At 39.3% G+C, this 26,275-nt stretch overlaps 1 protein-coding gene and 1 long non-coding RNA gene across 2 annotated transcripts in view; one reads left to right on the top strand and one right to left on the bottom strand.

The window, feature by feature from the left end:
* The window catches only part of Arhgef38 (Rho guanine nucleotide exchange factor 38), a 102,433-nt gene that overhangs the window by 42,146 nt on the left and 34,012 nt on the right, over positions 1 to 26,275 (top strand). Inside the window, exons 3-4 of the mRNA XM_013121901.3 lie at positions 8,966 to 9,089; positions 24,173 to 24,320. Coding sequence (XP_012977355.1) covers positions 8,966 to 9,089; positions 24,173 to 24,320 — 272 coding nt within the window. The remainder of the gene's footprint in view (positions 1 to 8,965; positions 9,090 to 24,172; positions 24,321 to 26,275) is intronic.
* On the bottom strand, positions 7,631 to 21,145 carry LOC121142325. Its single transcript, XR_005879311.1, has 2 exons — positions 21,011 to 21,145; positions 7,631 to 9,113 (listed from the first exon to the last, which is right to left on the bottom strand). It is a non-coding gene; the product is annotated as an uncharacterized LOC121142325 (long non-coding RNA).

Here is a 26,275-nt window from a genome sequence, read left to right on the forward strand (position 1 = left end):
CCAAATAGAAGCATCACAACTTCTCTAGAATGTTATTTACTTTCTCTTGTGTTCTAGATGCATTGTGTATACATCATGTGCGTGTATCTGGTAATCTGAAGTGGCCTGATTGTGACAATAAAATTAGAAGACTGAAATAAAAACTGAGATCAGGGTTGTAGTAGCTGAGAATTAACAAATATTCATGACTTGTTAAACCTTGATTTTTAAAAAGATTAATTAGTTAATCAATCAATTTGGGTCTGTGTATGGAAGTGTATGGGTATGTGTACACACATTCATATGCAGAGTCCACAAGGAGGTTTAGAATTATCTCTATCACTCTCTGCCTGTTCCTTTGAGTCAGGGTCTTTCCCTGAACCTAGACTGGAAGCTAGCAAGGCCAAACGATCCTCCTATCTCTGCCTCATTGGAACTGGAGTTACAGATTATCCTGTGTGTGATTCTCATGACTGTACAGCAAGTATTGCTGAGTCCTCTCTCCACCCCTCCCCCAGAACTCTTTAGAATCCCTGCAAATATTAGTAACATAAATTCAGGCATTATAATGAATTGTATCAGAAGGAAATAACCAAGGGCTATACAAGGACTGATGCAAGAGATCTTCTTACAATAGTAAAAATGGCAACTTGACAAAGAAAACTGTAGTTGGAATTTTCTTTGGATTGCCAACCCAGCTTCCGAATAAAGACACAGAAACTCATTATTAATTATGAATGCCTGACCTTAGCTTAGGCTTGTCAAACTAGCACTTCTAACTTAATTTAACCTGTTTCTGTTCATCTACATTTTGCCTCAGGGCTTTTTGCCTTTTTTTCATTCTGTATGTCCTTTCCTGCTTCCTTCATGACTGGCTGGCCCCCTGGTGTTTCCCTATCATCCCTTTTTCTTTCTCCCCCAGGCTAAATTCCTTCTCCTACTTATTCTCCTTGCCTGGAACTTCCACCTATACCTCCTATCTTGCTATTGGCTGTTCAGCTTTCTATTAGACCAATCAGGTGCCTTAGGCAGGCAAGGTAAAACAGCAACACATATTTACATGATTAAACAAATACAGTACATATTTACATAGTTAAACAAATGCAGTATACTTTTGCATAGTTAAATATTCCCCAACAGAAGACCATAGTGTTTCCAACACAATCTTCCCAGTCAACAGTGCAAATGAGAGAACTGATGGCAGGAAACAATGTTTATGTGATGTTCAAAGATTTTTAAAACTAATTGAACTGTATACATTCTTTGAACAGGCATTCACCTGCAGCAACCCTGCCTCCACTCTGCCCCACACAGAGTTCTGGAGAATGTACCTAAAAGTATCTGTGGTTACTGTTGTGGTGAATCATGAGAGATTGTATTTGCTTCCGTTGTCTATATATCCTTAATTTTCTGCAAGACATTTGAACTGCTTCTATGCAAGTAACACTTTTCAACAGTCTGCTTCTAGACCTTTTTCCAGTCTCTGGTTAGAGTTTGTAAATGCTTAGCTGCTCTTCCTTATGACTTGTTTGATTTAAGCTGAGTCACCCCATTTCAAGTGTTTGCTATTAAACAGAAAAGAATAAATAGACACCTGCCAAGTGTAAACTAAGGAGGAGTTTTAGTTCTGCCAGTAAATTTCCCACATAATACAAACAGCCAAACAAAGCACCACAGTTTGCGTTTTTGGCTAGGTCTAAGTAGGACATTATAAAATATTCACTTAATATGATATTTTTGAAGAATCAAATTCGATTTTCATTTTTTTCTTGAGCTGCTTTTGATATTTGCCTGTTTTAATTGTAGAAACTCAATTTAAATGGTCAAAATTTTATTGAATAATGGTTTGCACATACAGCACTATATTAGACATACTAGGACATTAGAATAACTCAGCAAGTCAAAAAACTAATAATTATATCCTCTAACTTTTATAATGTATGTAATGAACTTCATATAAATATCATATGTATATGCCTTTTAAGTAAATATATGTATATATGTATGGGCCTCAATATAAACCGGAAGTAATATATGTAATACTCATGGACAAGCAAAGGAAATAATCAAGGGAGTTAAGACCAGTCTATAAGATAAAGAAAAAAATCACTGTATCTTATCAATCAGACAAAACAGTGAGATGAGATGCAGAATATGTAAAGAACATTAAAAATTCAATAATAAAAATATAATTAAATTCAACTTGGTTGAAGGATAGATAACTATTTTTCAAAGAAGAAATTCAGTTAGTCAAAAAACTTAGGAAGAAATGCTCAACTTCATTAATGAAGACAGAATTGTAAAATAAAAAATACAATTTGATTTCACCTCACCTAAGTTAGAAGACTATTATCAAAAAGAAAATAAACGTCAAGTGGGCAAAAGGGTGGCATCTCACACAGTTAGGGTAGCTTCATAAGAATGGCAATGAGGTTCCTCAAGAAATTAAACTAGACCTATCATGTGATCCATAATTTCTCTTCTGGGCATGTATTAAAAGAAAAGTATATCTGTAACACTTGCACGCCTACTTTTGTTGCTGCATTTTGTAAAATAGCTATGATTTATAACCAACCCTGATGTCCATAGATGAACTAATGGAGTATATCCTAGCTTTTCTCATTGCTGTCATCAAATATTTGACAAACAGCTACTTAAGTGGGTATATTCTGACTTATAGTTGAAGAAGGGATGGCCATTGTGTCTGAGAAGGCATGGTGGCTGGGATTTGAATCTGCAATAGTAAAGCAGAAAGTGTTCAGGATAAAACCACAAATCACAGACCTACAGTGTTCTGCTTCCTTTAGCAAGACTCCATTTGTTAAGCTGTACCAACAGCTGGGGGGGTCAATTATGCAAGTATATGAGCCTATGATGGATATTCACATTTAAACAACAGCAAATAGGTCAAGAAAAAGTTGTTTATGCATACCAAGTTGCTTTATTCAGCCATTGAAAAAAATAATGTCATTGTCTTACTTGCAAGAAAGTGTTGGGGACATAATGTTGAGAGAAATAAGTCAGACACAGAAAGGCCAATTCTGCATGTTCCCTCTCATATGTGGACATCACATGTTCCCTTTCGTACATGGACATTATGTGTAGAACAATGCTTACTAGAGGCTGGAAGATTGGGTGCAAGGTTCATAGGAGGATAGATAGTGAGTACCCATAAGCAATTAGAACTAGTAAATTCTAGTTTCAGAGGAACAGCAGAGGGGAGGGAGCTGAGTTCACAGTCATGGGTTATGCATTTTATGAGTAACAAGAAGACAGTAGTCTGAAGTCTCCAAACATAAAGCAATAAAGAGATGACAATGTTATGCTCCAATTTGTCCATACATACTCCACGCACATATTTCAGTATCAAACTATGTCTCAAAATGTGACGATGTATAATCATTATCCGTTAATTGGAATTTGTCTAAGTTTTAAGTCATGGAAGCTTTAAATAGGCCAATTTGACCTGTACACACTGTATGTATTACTACATTGTTTCATTATTTTTATAAAGTTATACAATTAAAATAAGTTTTGAAAGACTGGTAAAGGTATGAGAGAAAAAAGGAGACTACAACAAATAAGCATGAAATCTTCCTTGGAGGACATAAGTCTTGGCTGAAAATTAAAATTATGTAGGACTCATTTGGCTATGTGATAAAAATAAAGTCCAAACCAGATTAAATAAACACAGCCAGTAGGTTTACATGGGAAGGATTCCTTGCTTTTGGCAAGGATGGACATGTGGTAACATGATGATGTTGGATGTAGCCTTCCTCTCTATATAGGCTTTACTGCATCATTGTTCTACACAAAGATAACTGCAAAAACCAGGCAGCTACATTTTATCCATTTATGGTAGCAAAATGCCACAAACGGTGGCTTAAATATGAGAAGTTTGTTTCTCCCAGCCAAAAATTTGTAAGTTCAGAATTAAGACACCACCCCATGAATGAACAATTTCTCAAAGGCCTTGTGCCATTTCCTTTTTATTGCTGTGATAAAACACCATGACCATGGAGTTGGGTGAGTATGGAGGTGGGGGAGGCTCTGGGAGCAGTTAGGAGAGGGTAAAGAATATATTGTATAAAATTCTTCAATAAAAATAAACATAAAAAGAATGCACTTATGCATAGTTTATCATGTTGAAATTTCAAAAACAAAAACACACAATGAAACACCACGACCAAAAGTGACTTACGAAGAAAAAACTTCTTTTGGCTTATGGTTCCAAAAGATGAGCCCATCATGGCAGGGAAGTCATGCCAGAGTAGGAAGCTAAAACACTGCATCTTCATTACATAAACAAAGCAGAGAGAGAGAGAAATGGAAATGAGATGAGGCTATGGGCTCTCCAAGCCTGCTGCCCCTAGTGATGTCCTTACCAGCAAATCTCTGTCTCCTAAGGGTCCCATAGCCTCTTCCAGCAGCAACACCACCCGGGGACCAAGTGTTCAAATACTTGAGCCTTTGGGGGACATTTTTGGTTCAAACCATCACAGGTCTCATTCGTAATCTAATTATTTTGAATGTAAGATTTGAACTTATGAAATGAGAAGGGGAGAAACTGTAAACATTCAGATTTTAGTAATACCCTGATTGACTTGTTGGCTAGGTAGCATGCCTCCCACAGCAAGAAGAGGGGGGAAATCAGAGAATTCCAGCAGAATCAGGTAGCAGTAATGATCTATGGTTCTTGCCAGTCCTCTCAAAGGCAAAAGAAGGGGCAGAGCGATGGACAAAACACCTACAGAAATATAATTCTTACCAGATTTGATCTAACTGGATAGCATGCTGTGTAAGGACAAAGCATTTTTGAGTACATGGAAGAGTTTGGACCATGATGTAAAGGCAGGAAAATCAAGGAATGTATGGTCAGGTTCCTGTGGGATACCAGGTAATTTTGTATCAGTTATTATAAACTTTGAATTAATGTAATTTTATAAATCTCATTTCCTTTACTAAGAATTATATATTTGGGCATATCTTTATATATATCGTTCACATATAGGTACAAATTCAATGTTTTAAAATGTACTCCCTCAACAATTTTCAGGTACACATCATAATACGTATAGTAAACAATGGATATCTTGAACTTGTTCCTTCAAAATAAAATTTTATGACTTTGACCAGGAACTCCCAAAGAGTCAACCAAACACAGCCTTTGGAATACTTTTGCTCTCTTTTCTGTAAGTTTGACATTGTTATACTTTGCAAGTAAACCACGAGGCTTTTGTGCTATGACTAATTTATTTTAGTTACTATAATGTCCAAGTTCATCTGCATTGTTTCAAATGGCAGAATTCATTATTTTTTCTTTTTGCTTATTCTGTGTCTTTTACATTATGTGTCTTGATCCCGTTCATCTCCCCATTCCTTTGCACCCACCCTCTACCCCTGCAATTACTCTCCCAAAAAGCAACATTTAAGAGAAAAAAGGGGGAAAATTAAAAATCTCATCATAGAATCTTCAGTGTGACCCAGTGACTCATACACTAGACCCCTTCACTCAGTGATATGTCTTTACTTGCAAGAGTTCATTGCAAAGAGTCTGGTTCGAGGCCTCTGGTTTCTACTGCACTATTGATGCTGCACCCTCACTAGGACTCTTCTTGAATATCCTGATTTTGCCATGTGTTGTGGAGATCCTGCAGCTTTGGGTCTGCGGGTCTTTTAAATAATAACTATCCTAATAGATGTGAACTAATAAGTCACTGGGATTTTATTCTGCATTTCTTGTAACAATCTATTATGTTGAACATTTTGACAAATACTTTCTGGATATTGGTGCTTTCTTTGGAGAAGCGTCTAGTCTTTTGTCCATTTTAACTATGGTGGTTTTACCTTTGAGCCTTTAATCTGCATTGAGTTGATTTTTGCATAGTGAGTGGTCAGTGTTCCTAGTACATTAATGAGAAGATTGTCCTCTCTTCATTGTTTGTTGAAGTCAATGGACCATAAATGTGTAGATCTCGTTCTGGGCTTTCTGTTTGCTTAATGGGGTATGTTCCTAGATTTATGTTAGCACTGTACTGTAGAGTGCAGCCTTCCCTCCAGCCTGGTTCCAGAGCCGCATCAGTCCCAAATGAACACACAGGACGCTATATTAATTATGAAGCTGTTGGCCTTGCTTGTTTTCTTACTGCTGTCTCTGACTTAAGTATTTACTCCATAATTGTTAATCTAAGTATTTTTCTTACCAGAGAAAGGGTCCGGACTTCTTACCCCTACAGCGGTTACATCATGGCTCCCTATGTTTCTCCTTCCCATAATCCTCCTCGACTCCTAGTCCCACCTATCTTGATTTCCTATTGGCCAACAGCGCTTTATTCAACAACCAATAAGAGACAGATTTCAGAATGACATCTCCCATCACTATACTGGTTTGTTTATTAAAATGTTATGACATATTTAAAAAATAACTGAAATCTCTAAAATATCAGTAAGAATTTGAAGATGACAGAGATAAATGGAAAGACAGCAAGGATTTCTGGACAGAAAAATACTGTCCATACAACACAAAGCAGTATTTATTAAAACTCCAAATATATTTTCTCAGAGAAAGAAAAAGCAAGACTAAAATTTTTATGAAACTATAAATACCATGGGTAGCCAACGCACCCTTAAACCAAATAGTAAATGGAGTTACCACACTTCCTGGTTACTAAATCCTAGTAATGGGTTGAATGTGATGGGAACATCCTATTTGAATTATATCTCATAATGAACACTTCTGCAAAATAACACACTAAATTTTCAGTATAAGCTGTGAGTTTTAATTTCTATGTTTCATAAATCTGAATAACTTTATTGAGTTGCTTTAGAATAGTGCTTTCTTAAACTTTTCTCAAAAGTAAATTTTAATTCACTTAAAATAGAATTTGATTTTTAAGCTCTTAGAACATTGACTGTTTTGAGCAAATGATTAATAAATATATGTGGATGTTTCCATGAATTTATAACCGTAATCGTAAAACCATCTATCACATTTAAAAGCCGATTTGCACCAGATGTTTGTTTGTTCCTTGGCACAGCCGTGCCTGGATGTGAATTCATTTTACGATTCACAGAATCCCCAGGGGCCCATGGTGATAGGATTGAAACCAGGCCAATTGATGTTTTAATCCTTTCTGTCCTTCAGGAAGAAATGGAATTAAAAACTAAGTTTCTGTTGTTCAGAATTTGTTGCACTGAGCTAAGATTATAGATAGGATGTAGTATTAGATTCTTGCTAAATGGATTTATAATCTAAATTAGATATACAGGATAGTGACCTTGGCAAATGAAGGGTAGAAGTGACAACTTGGTGAAAAGTCAGCAGAAGCTGAAGAAGTTCAGAGACTAACTTGTGAGTGGCGTTTGCTGACCTTTATGATGGCACAGGACTGCAAGGTCACAGTGCTGGATCTGTCTTAATCTCCATGTATAGCTTCACACATGGCACTTTGCTTTACTTAGGAATCTCTTCAAGACAGCTCATACTTCACGGAGAAGATGGAGAGGTACATGAAAGAAAAAAAGTAAAGTGCTTCAAACTGAAAAATAAAAAGACTGCATAGCACTATAAAATAACTATCTTATAAGATAGGTAATGAGGAAATTAAACCATCACATCTCCCATGGTATATTTCAAAGAAATAACAACCAGTGCATTTAAAATAAGTCACTTTTTATTACTACCTGTCATAGTAGGCAAATCTTCAAGATAAGTACTGGAATAGGTCTGTATGGTTTTGACCAGTTGATAGCAAATTATTAAATGATAATTTCATACATGTTAGCTAACATGAGCCAGTAGATGTTATGTGCTTCTACTCATTTTGTATAATACTGAATATGCTTCATAATATAGAAAACAGAACTTCCTACACCTGGCAATCCGTCCATGAACTCAAGCACAATAAATCACAGACAAATGGCACTAATTCCTGTTCTTTGTTGTGTGTCAACCTCAGCTGGTCCTATATCAATGTGGTTGTGTCCTGAGTAAACATAGTTTAATTATGAAAGAAGATTTCTTTTTAAAATTAAGACCAAGCAGTGCATTTCTTACCACACTCAGACTATTGAATATAGTCGGCTATCCTTTTCTCTATTAGTCACTTCCTTCGATAGGATGCCTTTCCTGTTGCATTTCCTAGGACATAGAGGGCACCTAGGAAATATCTAAGGAAAGACAAATAAATAAAATTCTATCATAAGCATATATAGGGTATAAGTATGATCCCACTGATTTTGAGAATATGCCTGAAATTATAACATATGACAAATCCTTAATTAGTATACTTATTTCAAAGGAAAAGTGCACAAAGTACCCCACCACATTTATCTGCCATCCCTTCTAGAACATCTGTGGTTTAAAACAGCTTTGAAAATGGATCTTTGAAAAAGATATGGTCTGATTTCTGCTGTGAAAGCAATAAAACACTCTATTTTAAACTTTCTTGTGTGTTTGTGTGTGCTATAATGCATGTATTCAGGTACCCCCAGAGGCCAAAAGAAAGTGTGAGATTTCCTGGAGCTGGAGTTACAGGAAGTGTCAGGCAGTCTGGCGTGGGTGCTTGCATTTGAACTCCAGTCCTCCAGAAGAGCAGAGAGTGCTCTAACCACTGAGATATCTCTTTAGCCTGACAGTAAAATAGTCTAAGTTCAGTAATTCATACCTTCATAGAGGGCAGTTAATAGAAATAAGCATTAGGTCTAAATCTTCCCAGTCTGGTTTATATTGAGAAACACTGCTGTACACTCAAGTCAAACATTTTTGTTGGTGGTGTTTAAGACAGAGGTATAATACATCATCATGATGCCCTTGATGAAATCTATACATTTACATTTAAAAGCCCTAAATGAGCACGTTCACAGAGCAGGGTGAGGGGAGCAGCATGGTCTAGCAGGGAAAATCCTTGCTGTTTATCAGGAGGCAGTTTGGTGCACATAGTAGTTGTCTTCCCATTGACTGATGCTCAGTGCTTTTCTTCTTCAGGTTGATAGGCTGGACGTGGACGGCTTGTTCAGCAACATCGAGTCCGTGCACCAGATATCAGCCCAGCTACTGTCCTTGTTGGAAGAGGCCACAACGGACGTGGAACCGGCCGTGCAAGTGATCGGTATGTTTGTTCTCTTCTTCAGTTCTACAATACAACAGGAAACAGTATTTTAATAACCCCTTGCTACTTTGGTTTTATGTTTCTGACTCACAGTGCTTCCCAGGAGATATATAAGTGCTGAATCCGCCTTCGGGCTCATTGTAATTATGCAAACTCTTCACGTATCCCCAAATGGGTTTATAGCCGTTTGCCGAGGTCCCTCAGTAACACTGAGCGCAGACAGAATATGTTTTTAAAAATTTCAACCTTTCAGTCTCTGCTTTTCATGTAGTCTTTCATTTTGTTTTATGACTGGTACTTCCTTGGTCCTTAAAGAATTAACTATTTTAATAGCTATCCTGATTTCAATAATAATGGATTTTCATCATAAATACTGATTATTAAATTATAAATATTTTACATGAGAAGTATACGATCTCTGTAGAACTTAGACAACATTTATATTTTCAGTGTTTTCACTTTACTCCTTTTTGAAATTTTCCTTTTATTTTATTTTTCATTGATGCTTTGTGGATTTTATATTATGCTGATCCCACTCATCTTCTGTCTCCTTGCTTCTTCCCTCTGCCCTTGTAACTCCCCCAAAGCAAAATTTAAATGTGCCCCCCAAAAAAAAGAAAAAGCAAAAAAAAAAAAAAAGAACTGGCAAGGCATCTGTAGTGTGGCCCAGTAAGTCACACAGTGTACCCTTTAGTTCATACATTTTTACTTGCAAGTATTCATTGCAGAGTCAATTGCAGAGGTTTAAGGCCTCTGGTTTCTGCTACACTATCAATACTGGGCCCGCACTGGGGCTCCTCTTAGATATCCTAACATTGCCTTGTGTCATGGAGATCCTGGAGCTTTGGATCTGCAGGTCTGGCCACTTCACATTCTCCGTGTGTGTATATATTTATATGTGTGTGTGTGTGTGTGTGTGTGTGTGTGTGTGTATTCATATGTGTGTGTATACATATACATATATATATATATTACACTGGCAAGGTCTTTGTGATGACTACAGAGAATATCATATGAAAAATATTCGGCCTAAATTCTATTCTCTCCATGTCTTGAATATTACAAATAACTCCTTGAAGGAGGTTTATGTATCAATGCATAGTGCTAGGTAGCTTAAGAATTCCTTTTTTTAAATGATCATTTTGTAATTTTACATATATTACATGTTATAAAAATATTAGAACAGTTGAGGATTTATAGGGTAAGCATAGAGGATTGTTTATGCACTCTTCCAAATCCACTGTCTCTCCTGCAGGTGACTATTGCTGTTAATCTTTGTAAAACGTTTCTTCTTTGAGGCACACCCACATGGCCCATGCACACACACTTTCTATATTTATTGAATCCCCATGTTTAGTAGATGTTAGAGTTATAGAAAGGGACAAGATAGTTCTCATTTAGTATGCATGGGATTCCCAAATGTAGGTAGCAAGCTGATCTTGTGAAAAGGGGAATGAAAGGATTTGGTTGGGTTTAAATTCTATCTTTCCATGTGGTCCAACATCTCCAACACATTGTGACAATGTCTTCTTTCTCCAGAAGATTGCAGACAGTTTCATTTTAGCAGAGATCACTAGGTGTTTATCAGTTTGTCCGAAGCATAGATATGAGCAGCAGTGTGCTTAAGAGGAAAATGCTGTGTGGCACTGTTGAGCAGAGTGGTCTAGAAACAATCATCTCTGACCCCCCCCCCCACGCTCACAGTAAAACCTCTCCTGGAAGTGAAGGTGTGTGTCTGATCGCCATCAGAGTGCTTCTATGCCACCACAAACCCTTAATGAGAACATTTCAGATAGGGATCAAGGAAGGACTACAAGATACTGTGTACATTTATGTCATTCATAGTATTTTGACAAGTATGGTCCAGGTTGGGCAAAGATGTTCTTTAGAATTTTCTTTCCACTTAGCATTAATAGAAAAAGGCAAACACATTTAGAAAATGGCAAGTGATTAAGCTGGTATGAAGGATCATATAGAGTAGGAGCAGGGAAGATATCTGGAGATACAGATGATACTGAAAACAAATGTGAAATCCAGGAGTTCAGCCTCTAATGCCATCTCTTTCATGGCCTTGACTGGGTTAATCAGTGCAGCACAGTAAACTGAAATGTAGCCTGTTTCCTTTCGTAGCACTGTGGAGAGTCACATGCAGGACACTGGCTGATACAGTGAGGACACATGGACCTCAGTAGCTAGAAATGGCCCCTCATTGTTCTGGTGGCCCTTGGAGGTGTAGTTGATGCTGCAGACCCTTCCCTCATAGGCTAATTGTGCCGTGGCCTGTGCTATAAAAAACATGAGGCTACCAGGGTGTCAATCAGAGGAGTTGTCAGGACATATAAGGATTTACAGGTTAGATGTGAATGGAATGTGTGTGGGCACTAGAGGCTGGCAGCTTTGCTTGGGGGCTTCTGCCTGTTTCTGCAGCAGCAGTCAGGCTACTTGTTGCATGCTGTATATCCACCACTCTTGTTATTACCTGGTTATGCTTGGTCTATTTTGCAATAAACCCTTCCCTGAATGTATTCACACAATGTAAGTATTGATTTTTCTGCTTCTCAAGAAAGTTGATGATGAACTTATAAAAACAGAATATTTACCCCATATGCCATAGGGACATTAACATTGTCATCACCGACCACAAAACAACCAGGAGACAGAAATCTGCTGAAGAAGCAGCAACATTCACATCAGAAAACATTAGTCATTGTTTTAAAAAGATTGCTCAAGGCATGTGACTGGGCACACATAGCTGCTTAAAGCCTACTTATGAACCACTCCAAACAACAAGATTGTTCATGGACAGCAGATAACAGCTGCCCTCCATTAAATTCACTCAACCTTACTTCCAAGGTTCCTTGAATCTGTAAAACATATAAAAGCAATGGCTACTAATGAGGTGACACCATCAATAAAGGCTTTGCAGTTAAATGATGGGTGTGTCTGTCAACAGATAAAGCAAATATGGAATGCCAGCTCATCCTAGTAATAAAATTTTAAATCAAAATTGCAGAAACAGAAACGAATTTGGGTAAATTTATTATTAAAAAATTGATTTTCTGTCTCGTTGTAAGTATTACTGTAACCAACTTAAAAATTCAATGTTGTAGGGGTTGAAGGATGGGTTAGCGGTTAAGAGTACACATTGCATTTGCAGATGTATTGCATTTCACTCATGTTCAGTGGCTCACATTCACTGATAACTCCAAATTCAGGGATCACACTCTTCTGGCCTCTGTGCACACCTAGAGTCTCTCTCTCTCTCTCTCTCTCTCTCTCTCTCTCTCTCTCTCTCTCTCTCTCTCTCTCATGCACACACACACACACACACACAATAATTAAAAATAAAACAAATCTTCAGAAATATATTGTGACTGCAAGGGACAATATGAATACACATAGGTAAAGCAAATGATCACAGAAAAACAATGTTTTTACTAAAATAAAATCTGTAGTGAAGAAATTATGTGACTCAGATTATAAAGCTGCTATTTTATTCCCGTTACACTTCTCAAAATGTATGCATCCTTTTCTATACTCAAAACCGGAATGCATGTGAAAGACAATAAAACTAGCAAATTATCTTATGCATGACATTCAAGACCTTCTTTGTTTCTTTGGGGTTTTTTTCTCTATCTTTATTCATCACTTAAAAGTGTATTTTATATACCAACCACAGTTTCCCCTCCCTCCTCTCTTCCTGTTCCCTCCCCCATCTCTCTTCTACACTTTCCCCCATTCACTCCTCATCCATCTCCATTCAGATGGGGTAAGGCCTCCCATGGGAATCAACAAAGCACGGTACATCAAATTGAGGCAGGAACAAACTCCTCCCCGCTTCCTCAAGGCTGAACAATGCATTCCACCAAAGGGAATAGGTTCCAAAGAGCCAGTTTGTGCATCAGGGACAGGTCCTGGTCCCACTGCTCGGGGCCTCACCAACAGACCAAGCTACACAAACTGTCACCCAGCTGAACAGGGCCTTGGACGGTCCCTAGCTGTCCTGAGCTCCCACAAGCTTTGGTCAGGTCCCCGTCATGGTTTTGACACCCTCCTTCAATTTAGAATGCAAAGTTTCCCTATAGTGACTGTGGGCTGGTTTGTGATAAGGTCTATGGAACTGATTGCAGTGTATTCAGAAGCAGGACATGGCTTTAGTTAAGCTATTAAGCAAACAGAAAAATTGGTTACAATGATAGAAAATATATTACAAACAAGAAGACATTACCAAAACAAAGACTTAACTTGAAAATTAAACAATAAGAAAGAGCTCATGTTGTATAAAATAGTTTTGAAATTCTATAATTGAACTTTGAAATTCTGTAACTGAACTTTCATACACTTGGCTAACAGAAAGAAGCTTTTGATGGAGCACTTCTTTTTTTATGATTTTTTTTATTTAAATTAGAAACGAGCTTGCTTCACATGTCAATCTCAGCTCCTTCTCCCTCCCCTCCACCCCCGCCCCCCACCAGGCTTCCCAGCCCCCCACCCAGTCCCCACTCTGTTCCCCAGGGAGGGTGAGGCCCTTGATGGAGCACTTCTAATTTATTTCATTTAATTCATTTTTTTTTGAGATTGTGTCTCACTCCATAGACCAGGCTGGTCTGGAAATCTTTATGATAGCCCTAACTCATCTCCTAATTGATGGGATCACAATCATGAGCCACCACGTTTGGCTTGATGCTCTTCTTTTACATGATAAAATTATATTTTGTACTACATTATACAATATTACATTTTGAAAAATCACAAATAGAAATCATTTGGTAGTTTTTTCACTTGTAAAAAGAAACAAAATAATCCAAACAAAGCAAAAGATGGGAATTTCGAATGTATTTCAGCTCAAATAAATACGCCTTTAAATATGAATATGCATAATTAAAATTTTAATATCTTCCACTTATCAGAATATTCTGAACTTATTGAATTCTTCCATTTTTACAAGTGATTTTCCTATTTAAAAGAAGGTTCATAAATTTGACATCTTTGGTCTGAGGAGGCTCTGAGGATGAAAGCACTTGGTGCATAAGCTCAAGAATGAGGGGCAGAGTTGGGAATCTCCAATACCCATGGGAAAAGCCAGGCATGGCAGCGCACACTGGTGCTGTGTGGTGAACAGGAGGGTCTGGAAGGCTGCTGGGGCCCGCTGGCTGCCAGGCTAGCTGGAAAATGGGCAGTACTAAGTTCAGTGAAAGACCCTATTGCAAAGGAATAAGGAAGAGATCAAGAGAAGATACCCAGTGTCCTCCTCCCACATATGGACAGGCTCACACACCTGCATGCACTCTGGCAAATGTACACACACCACACACCACACCCACCACACCCCCACATAAGGCCATTATTAAATTACAACCAACATAACAGAAAGGATATGGACAAACATGGATATAAATAAATGGGAATAAAAACCTGTTCTTCACTGGATTTCAATGTATAAAGACAGAAGTAAAGGAAAACAGAAAAATCCACTAGTAGACAGCCATTGTCATTGTAACTATTTTATATAAAATCCACTAATAAATGTGACATTTACTGGGTGATAGTTAGAGAACACAGATTTCAAACCTTCAAGTTTTCTCTACCAGTAATTTCTGGTATCAAAAGAATGCATTGTAACCCTATGGTAAGAAACGTACCTTCATCAATTGATCAAGATAAAAAACAGCGGAAAATGTCAGTCTCTCATCTCAAACCTTTTGCATTGTGGCTGACATAGCATCAGACCTGTGGTCTTTGCCTCCAGAGTGTATAGACACATCCAATCAGATGAAAGCATTCAACATATCAAAAAAAAAAGTAAGGGGCACTTGATTATAGAAACAAGCCAGTTTCCTCTAAGTGACAGTTATATTGTGATTATTTGGTATATTAACACAGGAAAGCTGTGCGTGGGGTGTGGGGAAACTGTATTGCCTCTGTATTTTATTATTATGAAATCAGTTCAAGCTTTAAAATAAAACATAGCACAGTTTATAGAGAACACTCAATTAAAGTTGTTTATACTTCTAAATTCTTTAGTCACGACTAGAAAAATTACAGAAATATTTCAGAAAATTTAAGCAATAACGGCTGTAATTTAAAAAGTGTCCGTTGGAGCTTTCTTTTTAGAGCTTCATCATCGGCTTCTGAGCTGGTCTTGGGATGCTAATAAAAGGAGGCAAAGTGATGTTTCATAACTGCATGATGAGTTCTACTCTATGATCATAAAGAGAGAAGCCAAAACTACCCAGGCTTTCCAAAAAGCACAGACACAGCCTTGGACAGGTGAATGCAGTCCTCGGCCGCCTGACCAGACACTGCTGATCAGTGACTGTAAACATGTAAGTCTGTCAGCATCACAGAAAGACCAGTCATCCTAGTGAACGCTCAACCCAAGGATGCTGAGCAAACAGTTGTTTTTTGTCTTTTAGGTTTGGGGATGGTGTTTTTTACATGACAGTAGTCGACTCCTATGGAATCCCAGAGCAAAAACACCAGCTCAAATGCTGAGGAAGACTTAGTTTGGAATGGGGTATTTGGACTTGGACTTGACTAGCCCAGAAGGGTAGCAATAACAAGCAAAAGGCAGTCTTGATGGGAACAGAGTAAAGGCCCTGTGTCAGCAGAGTGTGGGAAGGGTCTTGTAAGTTCATTCACATTCCATAGTGCCTTAGACACCCTGCAAGAGGCCTCCATGATCCTCCATTAAGATACATACATCAGTGCAGAGTTCAATGGCAGTTCTTGTCATTAAATCTTTTATCACTTAGATTTCTTAACATAAACTGACTGGGTGAGATACTTCCAAAATCACGTTACCACAAAATGAAAAGCACAGGTGTTCCAACTCTGTGTATTCAGGCAGCAGGAATAAGAGTTTGTGACTCACAGCTGTAGTGCCAGATCCACTAGATACCTCGGTGAATGAGGAGGAGAAATTTACCCAACACACCTTGGTATTTGGATGAGGTTCAAGTTTATAACTAGATATGTATGCTTGCAGATCTGAGAGGGATGAGGAAACTGTAAGATTCCAATGCCAAAATAGAAAGTGGATTTTAAAATCCAGACTGAATCTAGATAGGAAAGTTGTTTTAAAATCTCTAGAGATGAGCTTTGGTTCTTGTTTATATTGAAGCTGAACATACTCTACAGCAGTTTATGAAACTAGCAAGCAAGGACAAATAAAGTAGAAGATGGTACAGAATTTAAGGGCATAATAATGTCTTTTAGTATCAAGTTGAATTAGATTCCATCTCTTTCTATTGCTAGATTGCAGGCAAGTTATGAAATCTGATTGAAGTTCAACTTCTTATCTGGAAATTGAAGTTGGTAGTATTTACCTCATATGAGTTTTATGAGGATTCAATAAAATCAAGTGTAAAGAATACCCAGCACTGGTTTTTAATACTTAATACATGATACGACTAAATTGCTATTATCCTAGCCATTCTAAATGTACATATCTATTTATAAAGTTTGTTTTTACATAACAATTGAGTATAACACAAATTCTTTTTGGAAGCTGTAGTCACGATTTCCAAAAAATAAGATTTAAATTATGTAGTTTCTCTATGTCTCCTAGTATCTATGTACCTTTATAATTCATATACGTAATGATGTATTTTACTTTAAGAAGAGAGGTCTAGCTTATCCAGTGTCACTTCTATGGCTGAGTGAGTGATAATTTCTGAAGCTGGTTTCCCAAAGACTACTCTCGAAGAACCATGGCTTCCAGCTCCCACATGGCCAAGCAGCCTAGACCCACATTGACTCTAACTCATACAATGCATTGTGACGGTAACTAGGCTAAGCCTCAAGAAAGTAGAACAATGTCTCTTCATGTACCCCAGCCAAAGAAGTCCTTCTGTCTTTCTGGAAAGATGATGTGGCAAAACAAAATGGATAGTAGTACAGAAATCGGTTCAGCCATCTCAGTATCTCAGCACAGCCACATGTCCGATTGCCTGTCAAGGGACCAGACTTGTGAATGAGCCATCTTGGGCATCACTGTGCAGTGATGTCCTCCCATACATCCCAGAGAACATGAAGTAAAGTCAACAAGTCACTCAGCTGAGCCCAGTGAACACAAAGAACAGTAACAGAAAATCAAACGATTGTTTTAACATGTATGCTTTAGAACAACAATGTGTTACACAGTATTAGAGAACCCACCTAACAATTGTGTTGTCTTAGGTGTTTACACAATTGTGATGCTTCAAAGTATTTTAAAGACGTCCATCAAGAATATGCTGCAGTCGCCGGGTGGTGGTGGCGCACGCCTTTAATTCCAGCACTCCGGATGCAGAGGCAGGCGGATCTCTGTGAGTTCGAGGCCAGGCTGGACCGATAGCCTCCAAAACAATACAGAGAAACCCTGTCTCGTAAAAAACAAACAAACAAAATCAAACAAACAAAAAAGAGTATGCTGCAGTCTACTTTACACACTCACTTCATACATAGTGTAGAGAGAATGGGACTAGAAAAGGCTGTGGAAAGGGAACTGTAATTTCTCATAAGCCTTTTCCTGAGGGTGAGTTTAGACTCAAAGGAAGATAATTTGGAGTTTCCCATATCTGAGGTTCAATAGGTTAGCTACTGTTGTTAGACAGCAGTTCTGTGTACTCTTGAAGCTTTGTCTCTTTTAATGGGGGGGGGTGCACTTCAGGCCAGATGTAAAATAAATAGATGGATAATAAGTGTGTGTGTGTGTGTGTGTGTGTGTGTGTGTGTGTAGGCAGACTCTTTGTGAGAAGAAATATTAGTTATTTGAGAATTCATGCCATTATGCCCTGGAGAAAATGCTTCAATATTGCTCATCAGAATGAATATTCTAAGAGGGACAGGGAGAAAAGAAAGGAGTAGAGAGGAGAAGTGAGGAGAGAGAGAGAGACAGAGAGAGAGAGAGAGAGAGAGAGAGAGAGAGAGAGAGAGGGAAAGAGGGAGGGAGAGAGGGAGGGAGAAGGAGAATCAAAACATAGATAGGCTTGATTAAGTTGCTTCTAGGCACGTGTAACGGGTTGGGAGTGTTCCATGCCAGCCTCTTAGGGGAGTATACACAGTCATTGTTGTGGGAGATACAGACGAAAAGCTAAAAAAAATCATAGAATTCTCTCACACATAAACAGTGACAGGGAAGCTGTCAGTTCCAGAGAAAACAATGAGAACATGGGATTTTCACAGTCAAGGATTCAAAAGTCCACACAGAGAAGAAAGGCTTGTGAGGGAAAGGTCTCCAGGCTGCAGTGTTGGGTTTAGGCCTCCAGTCTCCTAAGTGAGGTCAAGGTTTGGAGGATGCTCGGATTTATTTCTTGCGACGATAACAAAACAAAGTCTGAGAGTCCTAGTCTCTGAGAAGAGTGAGTTCTAGGATATTGTGCTGGTGGGAAATAGGAGTAATAGCTGAGCTGTGATAGGAGCACTGGGGGGTTGAAGGAAGATTTAAACAACTGTGTGAAACTGGATGCTGCAGGATACACCAAGAAGCACCATCCTGCAGGCAGAATTTTCTGTCTGCCATCCAGCTCCCAAATAACCACACAGAACCTTATTATTAGTTATAAATGCTCGGTTAAAAGCTGAGGCTTCTTACAAACCATCTCTTACGACTTAAATTAACCCACATTTCTTATCTAAGTTCTACCACATGGCTTGGTTCCTTTCCTCAGCACGGCATGCTCATTAATTCTCCCTGAGTCTTCTGGTAACTCCACCCTTCATCCCAGAAGTCTCTCCCTGTTTGCAAGTCCCGCCTAACCTCTTCCTGCCTAGCTACTGGCCATTTAGCTCTTTATTAAACCAATGAGAGCAACACATCTTCACAGTGTACGAAAAGACTATCCCACAGCACCATCCTGAATCCCAGCAGCATCAGCATCCGCACATCCCTGAGGATGTCCATCATCTGGGGAGCTAAAAGTTGATGAGCGTGCCAGGGGCAAATCCTGGAGATGCACAAAGGTCAGGAAATAGCACAGGCTTTGGAGGAGACAGATTTGGCCTTTAACTGTGGTTGCATCACTACAGCTCAAGCCGTGGAAAGACTACTGGGATTGATGATGATTGCATTTGCCTGCTCTGAGTAGAAAACCAAACAACAGACTGAGCTAAAAATGGACTAATTTTTTATCTGTAACAAGAGATCTCCATTGCTGCAATCCAGGGTCTGTGTAGCTCTTTACAGCTTTTTCTTGTAAACTCCTTCGCTTGTAGCTTAGAAATTGTGACCCCATGATAGCTGAGGTCATGATAGCTGTTCCAATTTCAGACACCAACTCAAGAAGTAGAAAACTACTTCCTAGTAAAGCGCTTTTCACTTTGTGGGGAGTATTTTACACATGGTTTTATTTCATAACACCAATACAAACATGCTTATGAAGGTGTACTTTGCCACTCCTAGTTTCCAGAAATTTGAGAAATAACAAGACCTGTATTTCTTTTCTTTTTTCCTCTCTTTTCATTTGTCTTTCTGTTATCCAGTTGAACCTCTAGTCTCTGTTTGTTTTTTAGAAACCATCTTATTTTACATATCAATACCCCCACATCTTCACCCTCACATACCCCCCACCAACATCCCCAACCCACCCCCACCCACTCCACAAGGATAGTGAGACCTTGCACAGGGGATCATCAAAGACTGTCACATCATTTGAAGGGGAGGGCCTAGGCCCTCTTCCTTGTATCTGGGCTGCAATAGTGTCCCTCCATAGGGAATGGGCTCCCAAAGTTCACTTGTGAACTAGGGATAAACACTAGCTTCACTGTTAGAGGTCCCATAGACTACTCAGGCTTCCTAGAGAGCACCCACATTCAGAGGGCTTCATTCGGTCAAATGCTGTTTCCTCAGCTTTACAACTGGTGTCTCTGTGCTCTCACTAGATGGATTAGAGGGGACAGCACAGCCATTAAAGACTAGGCTGACAACCAAAAATATAAGACTTGCATTTCAGCTAGGTGTATGGTAGAATTTGGTAGAAGGGCTCAGAAGAACAGATTCACAACTAGCAATGGATGCCAGATCCATTTGTTCAGATTTTAGATGGAGATGGCAAGACTTCCATAGAAGAAGGGTATACAAATCCTTACTGAATGCATGAAATATAGAGATAAGAAAGCTAAGCTGTTACCAAGTCAATCTGTAGCTTGGGCCAGTGTCATTGTTAGAGGCTGATAAGTACCATGGGGGAGGAGCAGGTGGGTCTCAGAAGAGCTGTTTACTAACATGAGATACAAATGTTGATCTAAAAACGAGGCTATCCTCTGTGTTCCATGGCTTGAGTATGAGAAAGTTACTACCTCGTCTCTCTCGCCCCTGATGGCTTATGTAAGTTATTTGAATGAACTATGGGTTCTTTGTGTCCCCAATACAAACTACAGTGCTCAGTGCAAAACAATCATCCAGTAAACCTTTGTTAAACAAAGATGAACTAAGAAGAATAACCACATTCATTCCCATTTGAGCCGCTTTCTTATAGGAAGCCTAGGATAAGTTTCCTTGAATACCACGGCTTCACCCTAAGTTTGCATACTGACAGAGGAAAACAGAATGATACAGATTCCACACCATGGGGCATGTGGTTCTAAAAGACAGGAAGAGGCGAATCAAAAAGAGCATAAAATAGAAGAACCTGAAGATGTTGGCTTCAATGACAGTTAACTGCCTGATCCACAGGAACAGTTATACCAGGACAGAGACTGTGTTTGGGGAATTGTAAGGTGATGACTAAAGAAATTAAAAGAGTTGGTTATTTGGCTCAGTTTTTTTTTGTTTTTGCTTTTTTTTTTTCTTTCCTTTGCAAGACAGTTGCTTCGGGGGAAGGTCACAGCAAAAAGCAATTTTTCTCCATTTGGTTGTATAATTTTTCAAAAGAAGAACATGGTAGTTTTGCTTTCTAGGGTTCTGGCACCTTTGTGTCTGACAGCCAGGGAGAAATTACCTTTCCTGGTCTTGGTTCACTCCTTTCTCCACTGCTAATCATCCTTCCAGCACACATGTCGTAGACTGAGCAGTTGTCCTTCATCCCTGAAGAAATGCAGCCGAGAATTACGTTACCGTGGAAACAGAATCACTCGGCCGGGAGACACCTCGCTTCATCAGCACTATTATGAAGCAGAATGGGCTGGGAGGGGAATCAAATATTCTGCCCACCAGTGTTATTGCTGGCCTCTGGGTGAATAAACGACTTTCAATTAGAGTACTTAAATATCTTTTAACTTCAATAATTACTATTAGTGCCCCAAAAGAATTTTACTCAGGGAATTAAAAAAGAAGAAGCTTTTGCTCTCTGTCAAGGGGAGAGCTAGAAATTCTGTGACACTGCTGTTAAAAACATGAGGGAATTTTCAAGTGATGGCTTGCTTGCATATAAATCAAGTACTGCCTTTGATTTTTGACTTTCTGATTTGATCATATGTATTTTTCAGGCGGTCTCTTGTTCTTTCCTCTTTTTCTTAAACCTCTATTATCACCTCATTTGTAGTGAACATACATATTTGTAGTGTATGCATGCAGTAAACATACATAACTTCATCTCATATGAAGATGTGTAGGCTCAAATGCCAGGGAACCTCTCTCCAAATCTGACACTGAACCTACTTCTAGAGCTTAGGTCTGTCCCAAAATTCCCATTTGCTACCTGGTTGTATTACTTGGAGTCTCTCTTCACTTTATAACCAACCTTAAATTCACTTGCTTTCCTGTCTTATTTTCTGTTGCTAACAGTTTCATTCTGTGTGTACTACTGTCTTAAAAGGGCAGATATTCAAGATTTATACTGGGAGAAAGGTTAACCCACTTAAATACCAGAAACAGCAAGAACCCCTCAGCATTTCCTGCTCGCTCTCTCTCTCTCTCTCTCTCTCTCTCTCTCTCTCTCTCTCTCTCTCTCACACACACACACACACACACTCACACGTTACTTCAGAACCCAGCTATAAGCACAAAGAAACCCCATATAATAAAGAGGAAAAGTCTTTTATTGGCTGGATTTAAGCTATTAATAAATGGAACACTTTAGAAGTAACACAAATAATAAGGGAACATAGCTGCAAAAAGCTAGAACAACAAAATCATTCCCCAAATCACCATGATTGTGCCTTAGTGGTCTTCCCACCTCAAAGTATGTCCAGGAGAGCTCTGACCTGTGAGGACTGAAACTCAAGAACACCATCTGGCCTGTAAGCTTGACCGTGTCACCTCCCAGCAGGACTTAAGTAAATCATTTTTCTGCTTCCAGTTCAGATGTATTCATTTCTAACGCTTATGGATAAATAAGCTCTTACCTCTTCGTGCATGTAGAGAAAGAACCACTTATATAACAGGCTTAGAGCAGTTACGTAAAACACATTTAATGTACTCAAGGCTTTCTCCTGTGCTACACATAGCGGGTCCGCATCACTGCCAAGAAATCCAGCTATCGCAGTCAGTTCAGCTTGCAAATTATCACCAATCTCAACTTTACAATGCTTTTTTGAGAATAGATCCTGTCACACATTTCTGGTGCATTTCCCTCAACGTGTAATGCTGGACTGCAGCAGAAGGCTTATGCTCAGTTTGAAGCGCTGGGGTGCATGCCTATATCAGATTATTGGCTGGTATCGACTAGGCCCACTTTATACATTTCTAATTTTATCACAATAACAAAGAAGATTCACTAAATATGTGAGTACAATTGGTCCAAGCTGTTTCATATACTCTCCTAACCTCCCTTCACAGTATTATCCAACTGAACTTTACAAAGAATAATGACCTATTCTTTCCTGTTAGGAATGTTCTATTTGTTGAAATTCATTTTTAAAATCTGTTTTTATTTACGTGTGTGTCACATGTGTGCAAGTGCCAGAGAAGCCAGAAGAAGACATTAGATCCCCTGAATGGAGTTAGAGGTGGTTGGTAGCCACCTGATGTGGGTGTTGAGAACCAAATTTTGGTCCTCTGGAAGAGCAAGAAATATTCTTAACTGTTGAACCATTTCTCCACCCACTGTCTTATGCTTTTGTTTTTTTCTCTCTCTCTAAATTCTACTGTTTACCTTCCAGAGAACCTTAGGAAATGTTGTTAGTGGTGTAAATACCAAAAAAACTACATACCTCATATCTGGTTTCATCTCCTATAATTTTAATAAGTCAACAATATCTTTTTTCCATTATGAGCATTTACTACATTTGCACTCTACTTTGAGTTTTGTACACACTATCTCTCCTAATTACAATGATATCTCTATGAAACTGAGTCTCTTATAGCTAGTAATTTATACATGAGGAAACAGAGTCAGAGAATTAAAACCATTTATTTAAGTCTCAAAGTCAGCCATTAGCATGTTATTATTTAAACACCGACAGACCACTCTAATCTAAGTCAGCTCTTCACTGTGATCCTGTGTACCAACCTGTTACGCTCTTCACTTGGTTTTTTATATTTTTTTAATTTAAATTACAAACAAGCTTGCTTCTCATGTCAATCCCAGCTCCCTCTCCCTCCCCTCCTCCACTCTTCCCCTCCCCCCATAGTCCCCACCCAATCCCCACTCTATTCCCCAGGGAGGGTAAGGCTCTCCTTGGGGGATCTCCAGAGTCTGTCATTTCGTTCAGGGAAGGGCCTAGGCCCTCTCCCAAGTGTCCAGGCTGACAAGGGAGGAGTGATGAGCAAAGGGGTCAAGTCTGGACTGGTGAAACCCAGAGAAACAGCTGACGTGAATAAGGGGGAGCTCTTGGACCCCAGACTGATGGCTGAGAGGCCAGAATGGGACTGATCCAGACCCTCTAAAAGTGGGTGTCAATGAGGAGGCCTAGGCAACCTAGGGGGCTTTGGGTAGTAGATCAGTATTTATACCTGGCACACAAATGGACTTTGCATGTCCATCTTCACTTGTTTTATAAAAGGAAGAAAGGAGAGGGAGGGAAACCTGGAGAGAAGGAGAAGAACAGGGGAGGAAGAGAAGGAAAGGGGAACTATTCCCTCGATGTCTGGCATCCCTTCCATGCAATCCGGGGGATCAGGTTGGGTAGACCTCACTTTTTGCAATCGTCAGCTCTGAGTAAGTGCATGAAATGTCACTGGGTCTGATGAGGTCACTTTGTCTTTGTTTTGCATTGCTCAGGAGAGGTATTCTTGCAGATTAAAGGACCACTGGAGGATATTTATAAAGTCTACTGCTACCATCACGATGAAGCCCACAGTGTACTGGAGTCCTATGAAAAAGAAGAAGATCTGAGGCAGCATCTGAGCCAATGCATCCAGTCCTTAAAGTAAGGCCTTTTCAAGTGGCAATTCCCATCCACTCTGCTTGCTTAGAGTTTGCGGTGGACGGAGACGAAAGGGCACACACAGCCAGCTTTTCTCAGGGCTCGATCGGAGGGCTGCCTTACCAAAAGCCAATGTGCTACAAGCCCTTCAAGAGGATGACTGAAAATAATTGAGAAAAAGATTCGAGGCCTTGTAGGGATGGGGGGGATGCAATATTGTCAAACGGCGATGACAAAATAAATAAGATATGAAAGCTAGGCTGCTATTCATGCATTCTCAAGGGCCAGTGGGCAGTGAGTTGATTACATTAATGCAATTCCCGTTGTCCTAATTCACTGTGGAGAGATGGTGAGGATGGTTAAGGCCCTGCGAAAGTTAGCTTCAGGGCAATTAGACCCTCTGCCTTCCTCATCCCCAACTTGTGAGGAGGCCGTAGTGGTGCTACTCAAGTTTGAATGAGAGTCTTTAAACTCTTGCTGTTCTCCAAGCAATTAATAAGCTCAGATTTTATCTTATCTTCGTAAATAGAGGACTGTGAGCCTGTGTTTGATCTGACCTTCTCCGTGAAACTGGAGTCCTATTTAGAGCTAAACTCTTCCTCCTTTTCCTCATCCTGTCGAGTTCTCCTAAGGACCTTCATTCTTGAGGACTGCAGACTGTCAGATGGGATGCATCCGGTCGGGGTTAACCGGCTTGAGGAAGCAGAAGTGTTTAGCAAGATGCGCCAGTCTGAAACTCTAGCACACCTTCGTGTGTCCCATTGTGTGACAGAAAGGACAGAGTCCTCCTTTGATTGGAGAAGTTTGTAGCAGCACTGAGCTGAGTGGGGGGAACTAAATGAGGCCACGCTGGAGGAAGACTTTCCAGGCTCGAATTAGAACTGAAAATTAGTTTAATTTGCTTCCCATGGCTTCAAATAAAAAAATGCGTTGATTAAATTTCAACATTATTTTGCCCTCTACTGGCCAAAAATCGCGGGATTTTAACATTTTTCCATAGGGCAGGGGGAGTGAACATTTATTGAAGGCACAACTCAGTAGCTCTGGCTATTTCCGTGTAAGTCAATGTTACCATATAAGCTTGAAGAAAAATTAAAGCATAAAATTGTATTTGCCTAAATAAGTTCATATGTGAAGAACAAGTCCTCTACATAGACAGGTCTTTTTATCCTCATGTCAGATAATGACACCCTGCGTACAAAACACCTTCTCACAACACATGTGTATCTTGCATCACTTTCCTTCAGGTTCTAGAAATAATAGGGGGAGGGGTGTCACATAACATTTGAAGAACTGGCTCCTTCCGTTAACCTGCATATCTAACCCCAGGGCCCAAGGGACCTGGACAAGAAGCTAGTCAGTTCAGGTTCATAGTCCTGACTGCTTCTCTAAGCTGCTCGGGAGAGAATAAACATTAGTGTGCTGTGCAATAAACTTTTGATTTGTAAGAGAACAGAGCCCACTGTAGTATTCTCTGTGCAACTCAGCTCAACAGCATTTCCTATAGAAGCAGTAAAAGGACAGAGGTAATTGTGGAATCCCAAACTTACTTTCAGACATAATAACTTGTTTTGCTTTTTAAGCTTCAAATATACAGTCCCACAATGTGTCCAATTCTGTGTATTCAGGACCATTCTGACTTTTAGAAATAATCTCACCCGCCAAAAGGTGTTAAGGTGTAGAATGCACAAAATCCAAATGAAACAATATTGGCAGAACTATTTCTTAAGGGAAAGAAAATCAAAATAAAACAGTTTAAGCTGGAGCTATTTTCCCCAAAGTTGCCTTTCTATGAAAATAAAGTTAATGATGGATTGTGTGGGTCTGCCTGGAGGCTGAGTGTGATGGTGTTATTGACATCACTATAACACTGACCTCAGCTGAGCCAAGCTTTAAATTCTGATGAACAGGTTTTCAACCAGGTTTATAGGCCAAAGAGAGTCCCGAACACCCTCAGG

This window comes from Mesocricetus auratus, unplaced genomic scaffold (genome assembly GCF_017639785.1).
Source record: "Mesocricetus auratus isolate SY011 unplaced genomic scaffold, BCM_Maur_2.0 Super-Scaffold_100009, whole genome shotgun sequence".
Lineage (NCBI taxonomy): Eukaryota > Metazoa > Chordata > Mammalia > Rodentia > Cricetidae > Mesocricetus > Mesocricetus auratus.